The following is a 14910-nucleotide window of genomic DNA, read 5'->3' as shown; positions in this document are numbered from 1 at the left end:
TAGTTTTAACACGGTAAATATCAATAGCTATAGCCCATAAAAACAGAAGCTTTCTAGGGTCCTCAATAATTTTTCGAAGTTTAAGTATAAAAGGGCTCTGAAGCCAACATGTTGAGAATTTTGGGTTAAAACAAATATATCACAGCTGCCTTCTTCACACACACCCTACACAAACGCAAAGTGGAAAGAAGACACGCTGAATTTCTTTGGACTCTATCGTGCAATTTACTTAAGACCATGGGCCTTGCTCATTTGCATGTCTGACTTCCCCAGAATCCTTTCTTCCTCCTCCTCTCTGGCAAGAAACCACAGACGAATTCCACTGCTATTTCACAGCCCACTCTGAAGCAAACCGCAGTGCAATGGTATAGACACAGAGCTCCTCCAGCCTGGTAAACAGGGATCAGGAGCTCAACCAGAGGGCTTTCCAGCCAAGGGTCCTTTCAAACACTAAATCCACAAAACACAGCATTAGCTTGCTCAAAGAAAATAGTAACTTGTCCTTTCACTAGAAACCAAAAGGACAAAACCACACAGCTACAGTATTGCTTCACCCCCCAAAGGGACCCTCCGCCATTCCCTTTTTCCCTCACAAGCAAATGTCTACACGACAAAGAATCAACAAGTCAATCATTCCATAACAAATATTTATACTATGTACCTGAAAAAAGGAGGATATATAGTCATAAAAAGAAAACTAACAATACAGGTAATAAAAAAATGCACAAGTAAACAGTGCTATAGAAGTTTGAAGAAAGGAGGAAAAAACTATGCCCCAACATGACCAAGGGCACGAATAAATGGGAAGATGAAAGTAGAGAATTAAACACTAAACGCAGATAGAAAGGGTAGCAGCGCTGAAGAAAAGGAGAAGACACTCTCAGGCATTAGTGATTAGACCTTTTGGCTAAAATTCAGTTTCAACAGGGGGAAGCGGAAGATAATGCTACAATGGTAGATTGTGCCCTGCTTTTGGAAGTCCTGAAAGTCAAGCTAAGTACTCTGGATTCTATCCTGAATGTAACGAGGAACCACAAAAGGCTTTTGAGAAGGACAGGAACACAATGGAAGTCCGCTCTTTTATTTGTTGTTTTGTTTTTTTTTTTTTTTAAAGATTTTATTTTTTTCCTTTTTCTCCCCAAAGCCCCCCGGTACATAGTTGTGTATTCTTCGTTGTGGGTTCTTCTAGTTGTGGCATGTGGGATGCTGCCTCAGCGTGGTCTGACGAGCAGTGCCATGTCTGCGCCCAGGATTCGAACCAACGAAACACTGGGCCGCCTGCAGCGGAGCGCGCGAACTTAACCACTTGGCCACGGGGCCAGCCCCTGTTGTTTTGTTTTTTAAACACTAATCTATTAATAAAATGGTTGAGTTCAAAGAAGCCAAGACTAGAGCCCAGGCAGCCAAATAAGGAGACTACTAAAAAGCCCAGGCAAACAGGAGGTAGGCCTGAACAAGGAGATGGCAATGGAAATGAAAAAGAATCAAGAGCTACACTGAGGCAGATAGATCTGGAATCTAACATGGAGCCAAGACTGTAAAGAAAGATGGGACCATACACAGAAATAAAGGAGTCAAGGTCATTAACAATACATCTACTGAGGGCCTACTAAGCTTGTTGCTGTGCTAGGCAGTAAATGAAATACTGATATGGAGGCAAAGATATGTGATTTTAAGTATGCTGAAGGAGAGAAATGGATACGAGGGATTCGCACTCAGCATCCTTCCAATATCCTACTATTGTGCCTTCCTATGCTGCAGAGGATGGAAAGTTCAAAACTACATTTCCCAGACCCCTTTGCAGCTAGGGCTCTGGATAAGAATTAGGCTCTATCAATTAAATGGCCCATATGAAATTTAGAAGGTAGACATAAAATGGAGCTTATCTTCTTGCTGTTTTGACTTCTTCTGTAGGCAACATAGTCATGCACACATTGGAGAATTCTGCAACAACATTTCAAGACCTGGCCATTAGCTTTGAGGTTATCAAATGCCAGTTGTAACGGTAGTACTTTCCTGTTCCCAAGATTGCAGCTACAGAGATGCGTTCTTAAAAATCAACAATTCTAGTAACAGCTTCCTGATTCCTGGTCTTCTTGAGTATGACAAATTAGCAGGCCACCTGGCAAGGCAGGCTATAGTTTTGTTTCAGAAGCCTACCTCTAGAGGCTCAGTCTTGAGCCCATTTTTGTCACTGGTCCTCTCAATGACTTTGTAAGAATCTATTTCCCTATCTTACATAGTTTCTGTTTCCCACAACTAAATCCAGGCAAAGAAGACAGAACAACGAAGTGAAAACATCTGATACACAGTTAAAAGAATGGAACTAACCCTTGGAAGCAAAGCCAGGACAGAGCATAGAAAATAGGTAATACCTGCACACATGCAGCAGTGAGAGACCCCAGACTATGTTAAACCATTCTCTAAAACTTCCACAACTCTACCTGGAACCAACAAAGAAAAATCCTCTTAGCTTTCCTAAGGAATTACAACAACACCTTCATTCATCTGGAGCTGTGAATACGAGCAAAGGTATTTTGAAGAGTTCTCATTTCATTTTACCTGGCATAGGATACCAAAAGGGTAGGTATTATAATCTTAATTTTAAGAAATGAGAGAACCAACAGAGAAGGTAAACAATTTGCCTGAGGTCACAGAGGGTAAATTAGTGGTCCAACTAATGTATTTCCTGCTTTAAACCTATTTTCTCCTGTTTGGTCTTCTTTCAGTTAACTCTAACCAGTTTCTAAAGTAAATGTTAAAATTGTTGCTGTAGAAATATTAGGAGCCTGAGAGGCCTTGTAAAACCACAAAGAATTAAATGGGGCCTAACTTACAACCATGGAAAAAATTAAAATTCCATGGGTAATTTTCTTCTCCAATTTTATCCTAAAATGTGGTGCCTGTGGCAGGCCCACTGTTCCTATGACATGCTTCCAACACACACAGTCCGAGCAGCAAGTGTCATCCAATTATTTGGGGAGCTATTCATTTCGTTTTCTATCATTCTAAGAGTTAGAAAATTAACAGTGTTGTGTTTACAAACCTTCACTAGGCCATTACGTAAAAGCTGAAATATGTTTCTGTTCCTCACAACTCTGGTTTGAAGAGGCTCAAAAGCAGGTTAATATAAACCCATTCTGAACAAATGTGCAGAAAGCAGCCGTGTTAGAGGTCAAGCTTTGACCTTCCCAACTTTTTCCACAGAATGTACAATCCATCACGTACAAAAGCGCAGTGAAGATGTGAGGTGTTGGTAAGTACCCCTGTTAGTGAGAAATTCTGCTAATTATTACACCAAATAAGCATAGTTAACAGGCCATGGCCACCAGAGGGGCATGTTTCAGGGCATTAAATAGCTGCCTAGGGTGGAGATGAATATATTACACTATGCCCTCTACCAATAAAACAATTTCCCTGACACCTAGAGACCCAGTCGGCTGCAGCAAGATAACGCCAGTGCTCTTGACTCGGCTCTGTGGAGAACGATGCTTCAGCGCCACCTAGTGACCTGCCTGTTTCAATTTACAGAGTTAGGACAACTGGCAATATCTTTCACAAACTAAGCCTGGAAGTAGGAAAAGGAAACAAGGGTGAAAGAAATGGAATTTTGAGGGCTCCTCAAACTAAATACTTGCTTTTTAAAGCACACATAGATTATTTTCTTTTCTTTTTTTCCCCACCTCTGTATTCCTAAAGAAACCACAAAGTAGGTATGTCTCAACATAAACTCCTCTAAAACCAAATCAAAGGCCCAAACTAACCAGTTGCTTTCCAGAAATACATTTTACTTTGCCAATCATCTTCTGGTAGAAAACTTCTTCAAAATTAAACCTTAAGAACATCCAGATAGCAGAGAGGTGGCAAATTAAGACTAAATAGAACTAAAAGCTTTGAATCCATAAGGCAAATATGAAAATTAGCAAACTCTACATGATATATTAGCATAATGCAAATGGTTAAAAAAGTAGGAAAACTTACTGACCTATAGCAAGAGTTATCCGACAGCAACTTCGAGAAGTTTCGTTCCACCCTTTGAACCAAAAATACTTTTCCTATAAAGACTGTTTCCGGGCTGCTAATTTCTAACGTTGCATCAGTTAGATAGATTGAACACTGCACACAAATATAGTGTATTCCCAAAACAGCGACAGGGCCACAGAAGTCCATGTCTTTCTCATGCTAACAGTTGATGAAAAGAGATCCAGCCCATATTGCTGCAGATACAGTAATGAACAAGAGAAAGTCACTGCCTCCTGGAGTTTACATTCTAATAGAGGAAGATACACAAAAAACAAACGAGAAAATACACATCAGATGATGCTAAGTGACAGAAAAATAAGACAGGGTGAAGGGAACAGGTGCTGAGGAGGACAATGCTATTTTCGGGTAATCAGAGAAAGCTTCCTGGGAATGTAATGTTTAAATAGAGACCTACAGAAAGTGAGGGAGCCAGCCATGCAGATATCTGGAGGAAGAAAGTTCTAAGAGAGAACAGCAAACACAAAGGCCCTGAGGCAGGAATCACTTCCCTTGTTTGAGGCCAGTCTGGATGGGTTAGAAAGAAGGAGGTGGAGTGTAGTCGGAGAGGAAGTAAGAGAGGATGCAGGGGGATAGATCAGAGAGAAAGCCAAAAGGGTTGGGTTTTTTTTAGTAGCAGCTTTATTGAGATATAATTCACATACCATACAATTCACCCTTTTAAAGTAGACAATTCAGAATGTATGTTCACAGAGTTGTGCAATCATCACCACAACTTAATTTCACAACATTTTCATTACACCAAAAAGAAACCCTGTACCCATTAGCAGTCACTCCTCATACCTCTTTCTCCCGCTCCTGGCAACCACTAATCTACTTTCTGTCTCTCTGGATTTGCTTATTCTGGATATGAAATTATATAATACGTAGTCTTTTGTCACTGGCTTCTTTCACTTAACAAATGTTTTCAAAATTCATCCATGTTGTAGCATGTATCAGTACTTCATCCTTTTTACTGCCAAATAATACTCCATTATATGGCTATACCACTCTGATTCAGTATCTGATGGACATTCAGGTCGTCTTTACTTTTTGGCTATGTGAATAATGCTGCCATAAAAACTCGTGGACAAGTGTTGTTGGCATATGTTTTCACTTCTTTTGGGTAACTAGGAGGAGAACTGCTGGATTATATGGTAACTCTGTTTAACATTTTAATGACCCAAAGGAAGGGTTGCGCAGAGGAATGACATGATCTGAGGTTTTTTGTAAAGATTCGCTGTGGTTGCTACATATAGAGAGAGGCAAGGAGAGAAGCAGGGAGACTTGTTAAGAAGAAACTGCAGTGATCCAGGAGAGAGATGCTAGTAGCTTGGAGAAGAATGGCAGATGTAGTGGTTGTGAGAAATGGGTGGAATCTAAATATATTCTGAAGATAAAGGCCTCAGAATTTGCTATTAGACGAGATGTGGACTATGAAAGGAAGAGTCAAGGAAGGCTCTAAGATTTTTGGCCTGAGCAACTGGAAAGATGAAGTTGCCATGTACTGAGGTGGCGCTGACTGTAGGAGGAACAATAAATATTAGTTCCCTCCCCACTCCCTTCCCGCTCTGGAAATTCCCCACACTCCACTTTCAGGGATTCCTGCAGTGCTTGATCAGAAGCAATTGTCATATTTCTTATTTTGCCTATTCCTTTCAAGAAAGTCTATGCCATAAACCCAGCCTTCATCAATGTCCCTTTAGAGCTATTCTGGACGTATTGCTTATGTAATCAGCAAACCAAATTCCAACTGGCAGGACTGAGCAAAAACAGAAGAACCAAAAGCTACTGTAATTAAATAACCCTTGACAACATTCATCGTAAGAAGCGGTTTTTGCAAGTTCATCTCCCAAACACCCATTCAGAAGCGCCTCACTTTAGGACAAGAGGAGAATTCAGGAAGAGGAAACCAAATCAAGAGGCCAGGGACGACTCAAAAGGAAGGCCAATCAGACCCTCACCTTCAAACAGGACAGGCAAAAAGAGAGGGCACTTTTTTCTCGAGCAACTCCAAGACTAAGAACCCAGGGTATTAAATGCAGAGTAATTTATGTCTTAGATATCACAGCAACAAATATTTTACTGGAAACTAAGAGGGGAAAAGGGGGGGAAAAAAGAGGAGCCTAAGGAGGAACACATCTGAGCTCAACATGCAAAATATGTTTAGTCACCCCCATCATACGCCTTTTCAAAGCAATCAAAACGTGTCTATATAGAGAAAGACAAACACTACATGACTTCACTCCTATGTGGAAGATAAACAAATACATGGACAAAGAGAACAGGTTAGTGGTTAGCAGAGGGGAAGGGGGTTAGGGGGTGAGCACAAGGGATAAAGGGGCACATATATACGGTGATTAACAAATAAGAATGCACAAGTGAAATTTCACAATGTTATAAACTATTATGACCTCAATAAAATAATTTTTTTTTAAATGTGTCTGTATATATGAAGGCGCAACAACAGGACTGTTTAAGTCCTTTGTAAGCCATGATCACTGCTACTTTTGCAGGCCCCACTCAACACCAAAACAAACATATTAAATTGTACCCACATTTCACATTAAAAGGTTTCTTTGCAACAGAAAAAATTAGAGTGGATTTTTATAATTTTGCATTTGAATTTATTTGGCTTTGAGAAACTCATTTCTGATGGACTGTAATTTCTCAGCAATTACTGGGTGTATTTGGGAATTCTTGAGAAAACAGAAAATCCAACTTACAAATTAATTTCAAATGTAATGACATTTTATGAATACTAAATGTAATGACTTTCAAAGTGATATAAAGCTACATTTTATGAACATTAAGTGACTTGCCCAAGGTTACATAACCAGTAAGTGGCAGAGCCAGGACTCAAGACCAAGTAGTACGGATGTGGCATCCTTGCTTTTAGTCAGTATACTATAAATGTGGACAAAGAGGTAAAAACTTGAATTCCAAAGTAACTTAATTGTCTTTTCTCTTACCCACAAGGTGGCAAGATAAATGGTCGTAACAGAATATTCAACACTACTTCCCCATGTTTGTCACATACAAGTTCATTATTAACCTTAAAGAGAACTTCAGATAACTCAGGACAGTTATGATTTGCTCTATCTAAATTCTGACTTTAAAAAGGCATCCACTGCATATGTGGGTAGATGGGTCCAAAAGTCAGTGGAATTATATATTCACTTTCACAAAAATGCAAATATCTCTGAAAGCTAATAAGTAAATCTGTACTTTTCCAAAGAAGCAAGGATTAACTTCATTGTGGGTTAAATTAGCTGAACATCAGAAAAGGACATCCAAAATAAACAGTCATGTACTGGTGGCAGTCAGGGGTGATGTGACCAAGTGCACACTTGAGGAAGAATTCCAAATGTGGTCGTGAACATTTGCCTGATTCAAAGTACACAAAGAAACAAGGCAAGTTTTGACATGGACAAGACATTTGAGATCATAAAAAAGCAGCGGCCTCACCAGCAGGCCACAAGTCTAGATTAAATGCATATTTCAGATGACTCATAAACCACCCCCCAAATGACTCTGTGCTCATGAGCCAAACAGAGGCCACTTCTCCACTTACGAAGTTCCCTACCCATCCCACCAACGTTCTGCTGCACAGAGTTGCCCCTTTGTGCAACAACCAGAGAATTTAAAAGAAGCATAAGATCCCTTTGGTATCATCTACCAGGATAAGAAATAACTATTTCACCTTCTACCTCAAAAGGAGCACAACCCTACCTCCCATACTGTCTCCCTAAAGGCAGCAGTCATGACATCGAGTCTAAGGGCATTTACTTATTCTGTGGCCAGTACTGTACTAGGAATGCTAACACTTATTAAATCTTCTAACTGTTGTGGAAATTAATAAAAGAAACCTTAATTAAAGTGGAGTTAGGAAGGCCCGTAGGGGGAGCTCTCATGCCCTATCATACATCCTCAACTACACCAAACAGGAAGAGAGGGTGCTTGTATCTTGGACAGGGAGTAAAACTACTTTACTACTGAAGGAAGATTTCTCTCCCTACCCAGCAACAGCTCAGCCAATGAGAAAACCACAGCTCAGCCACTAAGAAGCTGTTGCCTCCCTGAACTGTTACTGCCCCCTATGGAGTTTCCTTTAGAAGAGCCCTCTCTACTCCCTCTTTTTCTCTACAAAAGCAGCTCCCTTGCTTTGTTGGCAGGATTTGCCTTTGGTTTCCCATAGCATGCACATCCTGAATTGAATTCTTTTCGCTATTCACAAACAAACTCATTTTGAGATAAAATAACAGGCAAATTTGCTTTTTAAGTTGACACTGAGAAGACTGAGCTCTACCTGGCAGCTAACAAAGAAGACAGGCAGATATGGAAACTGTCAAAATTCATGCAGCCCCTTTTGAGGGCAACCATGTGAAGGATCAAAGGATGTCAGGTACTTAGACCATTTTAGAAAAGACATAAAATTGGCTATGATGTTGCAAGTTTGAAAGGAAATCTTAAATGTTGGAGACATCAGTCAGACACAGAGCATCTACCTAAATATTATACTGAGTACCTAGGCCTGTGCTGGCTGTTGTAGCTGACAGAAAAGGAGTTGCAGCTAAGTCATCATCACAGCAGCTAATAATAGCTACCATGAGTTAAGCATTTACTATGTCAGGCACTATACTAAGTGCCTTAGCCTGTATTAACTCATTTAAACCTCACATAAACCCCATGAACAGTCCACTCAAAATTTTCTAGACACGGGGAAAATACATGAGTCTTACTTCAGTAGAAAGCCAAAACTTTTTATATGAAACTGTTATGTTTGGATGATTTCTGGGGAATTGTTTATCTACTTTAGGCCAGTAAACAATGTATCCCTTGATTGTTGTTAAATTGTTCAAAATATCCTCAGAACCTGACACGCAAATGTTATAAAACCTAAGCTGTAAACAGAATATGCTGAATGCATCATATGACAATAACCACAAGGAAATTAACCTTATGCAACCGTAAGATTGAGGAGTTCCATGGGCTTAATGATGGCACATTTAAAAGAGGAACCCTCCCCTGTTTAAAGAAAAAACAAATCCATAAAATGAGTCTTCCTCAAAAGTAGCATTGAAAAAAGAAGAAAGACGCAAGTCAGATTATAGCAGTTTAATAGGAAGTTTGACAGCAAAAGATTTAACGTAAAATCCACTGCTACTGATAAGAAAATAATTCTAAACAGTATCAAAATTAGTTTTCATATTTATTAAGAACAAAAGAGTTCCCATGTTTAAGGTCAGATTAAGGTAATAGGCTGGATTGAGTCATCCATCAGGTAAAATAAATGCTTCTGGACAGTGCCTAGACTAAACAGGGCCAAGAATTCCTAAGAAAAACACCACTTACATCAGTGGAGGTCAGCACAGAGGCCTGACCCAGTGGGGAGATGCCCTGTAGCTGTAGGTCTAGAAGGCTACCCTGCAAATTCTCATCAGACGCTTAATCAATATCATGCCTTAGGACCTGAACTGCTACTATAAAATCAATATTACCTTTATTTTAAGTAGCAGGAAGAACAATGAGATTATCTTGTTCCTTACAAGTCTGTCATGGAAAATCTGGCTCATGGCGTGTGTCATCTTCTGTTTTTGCCTGGAAGCAACACATTTGTTGGGCTTGGAGACAGTCTGGCACTGCAACCCAGAGACAGGAAAGGTGAAGGAATGATGCTTTAGCTCAGGAAAGCTGGGCCTACAGATTCATTACAAGGAACAACAATTCGTGAACAGAGGAGTTCCAAGGTTTAAATCCATCAGCTCTATGCTCATGACTCACAATTTCTATTTCCCCTCCGACCTCCAGATCCTCCCTACCCAACAGCCTAACTGACAGCCCCTCGGATGCCAAAAGGCACCAGATGCGTGAATGTCCAAAGGAGGACACCTGATTTCACACCCACACGTGCTGCTTCCTCAGTCTTCTGATCTCAGTAAATGGTCACAATCCGGTCCATCAAGCTAAAAATGAGGGAGTTATCCTTGATTGATTCCTCTGTTCTTTCAAACGCTGTCAGCTTTGCCTCTAAAATATATCCTAAATCCTTCCCCTTCTCTCCAACTCCATAAGCTCCACCTGGGCCGAGCCATCAGCATATCTTTCCTCCTGATTTTTCTCCCTAATTCTGCTCTGGCCCTCCAATATTACCCACATGGCAGCCAGAGTGATGTTTAAAAATGCAAATGGGATGTGGTCACTACACACACATAGTCTCCACCTTAAAACCCTCCAATGAGTTCCCTTAGGCTTGGAATAAAACCTAAATCTTTACCATAGCCTAAAGGCCCTAACATGATCTGGCCTCATTCCTTCTCCCTTTTTTCTCTTTCTCCTTAAGTTCTGGCCACTGACCTTCTCTGTTCCTCCCACATGCAAAGCTTATCAGCACCTTGGAGCCTTGTCCCTGCGGCTAGAATGAATACCCTCGTTATCCTTCAGATCCCACATCAAAAGCCCCCTCATACCTTTCTATCTACAGTGGCCCCCTCCTCTCAGTCATTATCACACCATACTGTTTATCACTATTAGACATGGTCTTATTTATTTATCATCTTAAATATTGTTTACTGCCTTTCTTCCTCTAACAGAATGTTAACCTCCATGAAAGGAGGGACTTTGGTCTGTCTGTCACCACTGACTCCCCAGAGTACAGTACAGCACTGAGCATATAATAGGCCTCCCTTAATATTTGCTGAATGAATACATGGGGAGTACCTGGAAATCTGTTACTGATACCATTCATGCTAAAAATATCAGCAATGTGTTCTCAAAGTACTATGGGCAGAGACAGAATTTAAGAACAGATAAACCCTTGATTTGCCCTATATCAGATCAAACATTTCTAACATTTGCATTTGAAAAGAGATGTTCAAGAAGACAGCAGGAAGAAATAAATTCTCAACTTTGCATATGCTCTCTACTCCAATTCTGAGCAGTAAATAAGGACAGTGGAAGTTCAGATGATGTCTCAAATCACCAACATCACATTTGCCTCTACAAATCTGAATTCAATCCTTCCTTTCCATATCTGTCCGTCACAACCTTTTCACCAATCTCATGTAGCGGTCCACAGGCCCGGGGTGCCCTTCTGGTTCACTGCCTCCCTCCAGCCATCAATCAAGAGCTTCCAAAAGTCTCACTTCCTAGATGAAGCTTTTTTGATCAAACTGAAAACGAAGGGGAAACAAGCTAATATTTATCGACTACCTCCCACCTGCTGGGTATTGTGCTGAATGCTTAGAAGCTTTTTTACTGAGAAAGTAAACTATCATTAGCCCCATTGTTAGAGATGACAAAACTGAGTCTTAGGCCTGTGACTTAGAAGTCAAACAAGTGAGCAGCAGATGCAGAATTTAAATCCATACCCTAAAATCCCAATTCTTTCCAAGTCATCATTTTAGCAACAAAAATAACAAACATACCAATGTAATCTTACTTCCACTGTTTCAATCTGGGGATTAATACATGCTTTCACAAATAGACCCATATCACATTTCAGTGATATTGGGCCCTTAGACCACAAACTCCTTTGTATGCCATGGTTCCTGCCTTACAAATAGGAAACGCCTTTAAAAGTTCCCTTACTTATAATCTACAGACAAAACATTACAGTTACAAAGGAGAGTCTCACCAAAGTTTCCCTTCCAACATTATTACCTTGACTTTACAGGTGACAGAAACCTGTCATTTTAGGTCAATGTGACCATGGGGACAAATAACCTAGGTTAGCCTAGCAGACATCAAACATCCAGGGAGCTCATGACAGACACCAAAGCCCACAAAGCCAGGTTATCTTTGAAGGGCCAATGTCGATGGTGAATCTGAACTGCCCTATTAATACATAGTTCGATTCTTTCTACTACCACTAAAAAGCAAAAGCAAAAACATTAAAACACCTCCCAAATACAATCTGTGGGTTTTTTATATAAATCATGAGACAAATTAAATTTAATAAATCAAATTATTTCTTAACCTTTATTCATCATCAACAATAAATGTTTTCAATAATACTAGATAACACCATGAAAGCTAAAAATATTTATCACTAAAAGAAAAATCTGCATACAAAATACCAGGAAGAGGGGCAAAACAAATTGGTCTGGCATGTTCATTTTAGCCCTTTTCCATACTGGAAGATATTAGAAATTCTCTAAATATATCAGCTCAGATACATATCTTCCAAACCTCTCTTAAGTAATCCAGACACTTCTTCCATTATTTTCTCTACGGATCATTATTAAATAAATTTACCACAAGCCAATCTAAATTAGCATTCCATGAAAAAATAAATAAATCACATATTTTATTTGAAAGCAACAACCCATTAGGCTATTCAGTTGTTTGCTATTCAAGTCTCTATTTTTACAGATAATAAAATGAAGGCTTGTAAGGCATGTTAAATCATGAGATGTGATTAAATTAAAACTTTAAACTTGTAGCAGCAAGAAACCATGACTTTCTAGTATCTTTTAAGGACTGATTAAAACTGGCTCTTAGTAAGGTTACTGTCTACAAAAGGAGCCTTGCTTCTGTGAAAAGCTACTGCAAACAACAAAATATCACCAAATCAATACTCTTCTTTCCCTTCTTTATCTTCCTTTTCCTTTCTTCCTTTCTTTCTCTCTCTTTTTGTCTTTCTTTTTGCTTTTAAGATCATAGAGTGGTGAGTTGTATGGCATCAGGCTCAACCCAAAATGATAAACCCTTCCCCCGCCCCTACTCCCACACCCTAGCGGGCTCTTCAGTGTAAATATTTCATGGTATTACCATCATTCACTCGGTGCTTATATTGTCTGATCAAGCCTCTATTTCTGTCTGTTAGATACTCTGGAGGATAGCGTTTTTTCATGTCTGCTGCTCAGTCACATAAAGCCCTTGCTTCTCAAAGGTTCTTCAAAGTTCAATAATTTATTAAACACTGTGCTGGGTTGGTAAGCCACTCACAGAAATGCATAACTACAGAATATGGGGAACTATTAAAGAGTTTCTTTAATAAAAAAGGTGATTTTAGAGAAAATGACAGCATTGTTACTTATACTAGAGAGGCGTTCTCTGAATAGTTGAAGCTATCCTATGCTAAGAAGAGCAGAAAATAAAACATGAAAATACCCGGTTACAGGTAACAGTCATTAAGCAAACACACAGTAAAAGAGGCTACTACAGAAGTCTAAAAAACTCAAGTTCCAGATTTCCCCTTCCTCAGTATAATGACTAGTCAGATCTCCATTTCTCCTCTTCTAAATACAACTGAAAATTTGCAATTTCAATAAAATACTTTTGAAGCTGTAAAGCCAATGACATTTTTAACCTAAGCTTATTCCCAAAGTCTACTCATTATACTGACTCCTTCCTACTCATCTCCAAGCAATACGCTGAGAGGACCTGAGATAGAATCACATCTAACACATATAAAAGCAAAGGAATAAAAATTTGAGTAGCATACTTTGATCAGCAAGTGTCTACTGAACTCAGATCCATCAGGAGCCATAGGAAAAACATAAGCAGACTAACACATCACCCTATGTTCACAAGCAACAAAATCTAGTTGGGTGACAAGGCACACATTCGGTGTTCAGAGTAAGACCCAAAACAGTATAGAATTCATTGCTGAATTGAGCAGGAGTCTTCGAGGGCCACAGTATTTCAGAGAAGGTAGAAACAAGCCAATTGGAGTGACAGTAGTCAAGGAAGATGTTAAGGAAGAAACTATTTCCGACATACTAAATGTTGTTTTCTTACTTTCATTTCCAAATAAACCTTAGGTAAAGAAAATCTATACCCAAATTAATGATTAACACAGCAAATTAACTTCCATTTAAACATGGAAGATATGAAACATACACTTAGCTCCCTTCCAAAACCTCACTGAAATGCCTGTAAAGAAATTAAAATAAAACAAGCAAAAAAACAAAAAAAGCTAAACAAAAAATCCCCACAAATCTTCAAGGACAAAGAGAACGAGGGAGAAGATAACAGCAGATGAAAGTTGTCAACCATACATTTTGGAAGGTAAAGAGGGAGTGTTAACTAATGGAACAGTACAGAAAAAGTTGTAGCCTGCTGGCAGGGCAGGGGTTCAGAGAGAAGAGAGGAGGAACAGTAAGGAGTGAGCTGATCCATGCCACCATCTCCACAAAGGCTCAGGATTTACAAGAACAAGGTACCTCTGCAGGCAGGTGCATTTTAGAAATGGAGCTGCAAACAGGAAGCCTGGTTAAAAGTCTATGAACAGAGGTTAGACCCCACACCCACTCTCTCAATCCCAACAGCCAGGCTACCAGCACAGCCCTGACCAGCAAAAGTCAGGTTCACTGTCTGAAGCAGTTGACCTAGGCAGGCCTGGACCCTGGAGGACCCAGCCCAGCTGAGGGCAGAAGTGAGAGCCACGTCAGCTCTTAGGACCTCCTCTTTCTCTCTGGGGTGCTATAACTTCATGATGAAGTGCCTCAGTGGGGTCATTTTTCATCCCTTGTGCTGGGCACTCAGTGAGCCCTTTTGATTTGAAAACATACGTCTTTCAGATCAAAGAAATTACTTTGTATTATTTTTTCATGTTTTCTCCTCTTCTGATATTTTGGTTCTTATTCTACAACTCCTAGAGTTAGATATTGGATCACTTGGATTGATCCTCTAAATTTCATATCTTTCCTCTCATTTTCCATTCCTTTGTCTTTTTCTTCTACTTTATGAGTTTTACTTTATTTTCTAATTGTATTGAAAATTTTTTTGGTGAGGAAGATTCACCCTGAGCTAACATGTATTGCCAATCTTCCTCTTTTTTTTTCCCTCCCTTTTTTTTTCTCCCCAAAGCCCCAGTACATAGTTGTATATCCTAGTTGTAGGTCATTCTAGTTCTTCTGTGTGGGTGCCGCCACAGCATGGCTT

The 14910-nt window shown here is 39.7% G+C and overlaps 1 protein-coding gene across 13 annotated transcripts in view; it reads right to left on the bottom strand.

The window, feature by feature from the left end:
- The window catches only part of FTO (FTO alpha-ketoglutarate dependent dioxygenase), a 352377-nt gene that overhangs the window by 294142 nt on the left and 43325 nt on the right, over positions 1-14910 (bottom strand). For 6 of the 13 annotated variants that reach the window (XM_044760866.2, XM_044760861.2, XM_070500582.1 and 3 more), the window contains exon 1: positions 9522-9611. The exons of the other annotated variants lie outside the window; for them this stretch is intronic. In XM_044760866.2, coding sequence (XP_044616801.1) covers positions 9522-9608 — 87 coding nt within the window. In that variant the 5' untranslated portion in view covers positions 9609-9611. Of the gene's footprint in view, positions 1-9521; positions 9612-14910 lie in introns of those variants that run through there. 13 annotated transcript variants of the gene reach the window in all.

This window comes from Equus asinus, chromosome 28 (genome assembly GCF_041296235.1).
Source record: "Equus asinus isolate D_3611 breed Donkey chromosome 28, EquAss-T2T_v2, whole genome shotgun sequence".
Classification (NCBI taxonomy): domain Eukaryota; kingdom Metazoa; phylum Chordata; class Mammalia; order Perissodactyla; family Equidae; genus Equus; species Equus asinus.
Note: the sequence above shows the minus strand (reverse complement) of the source record. Positions and strands in the feature narration are given on the sequence as shown.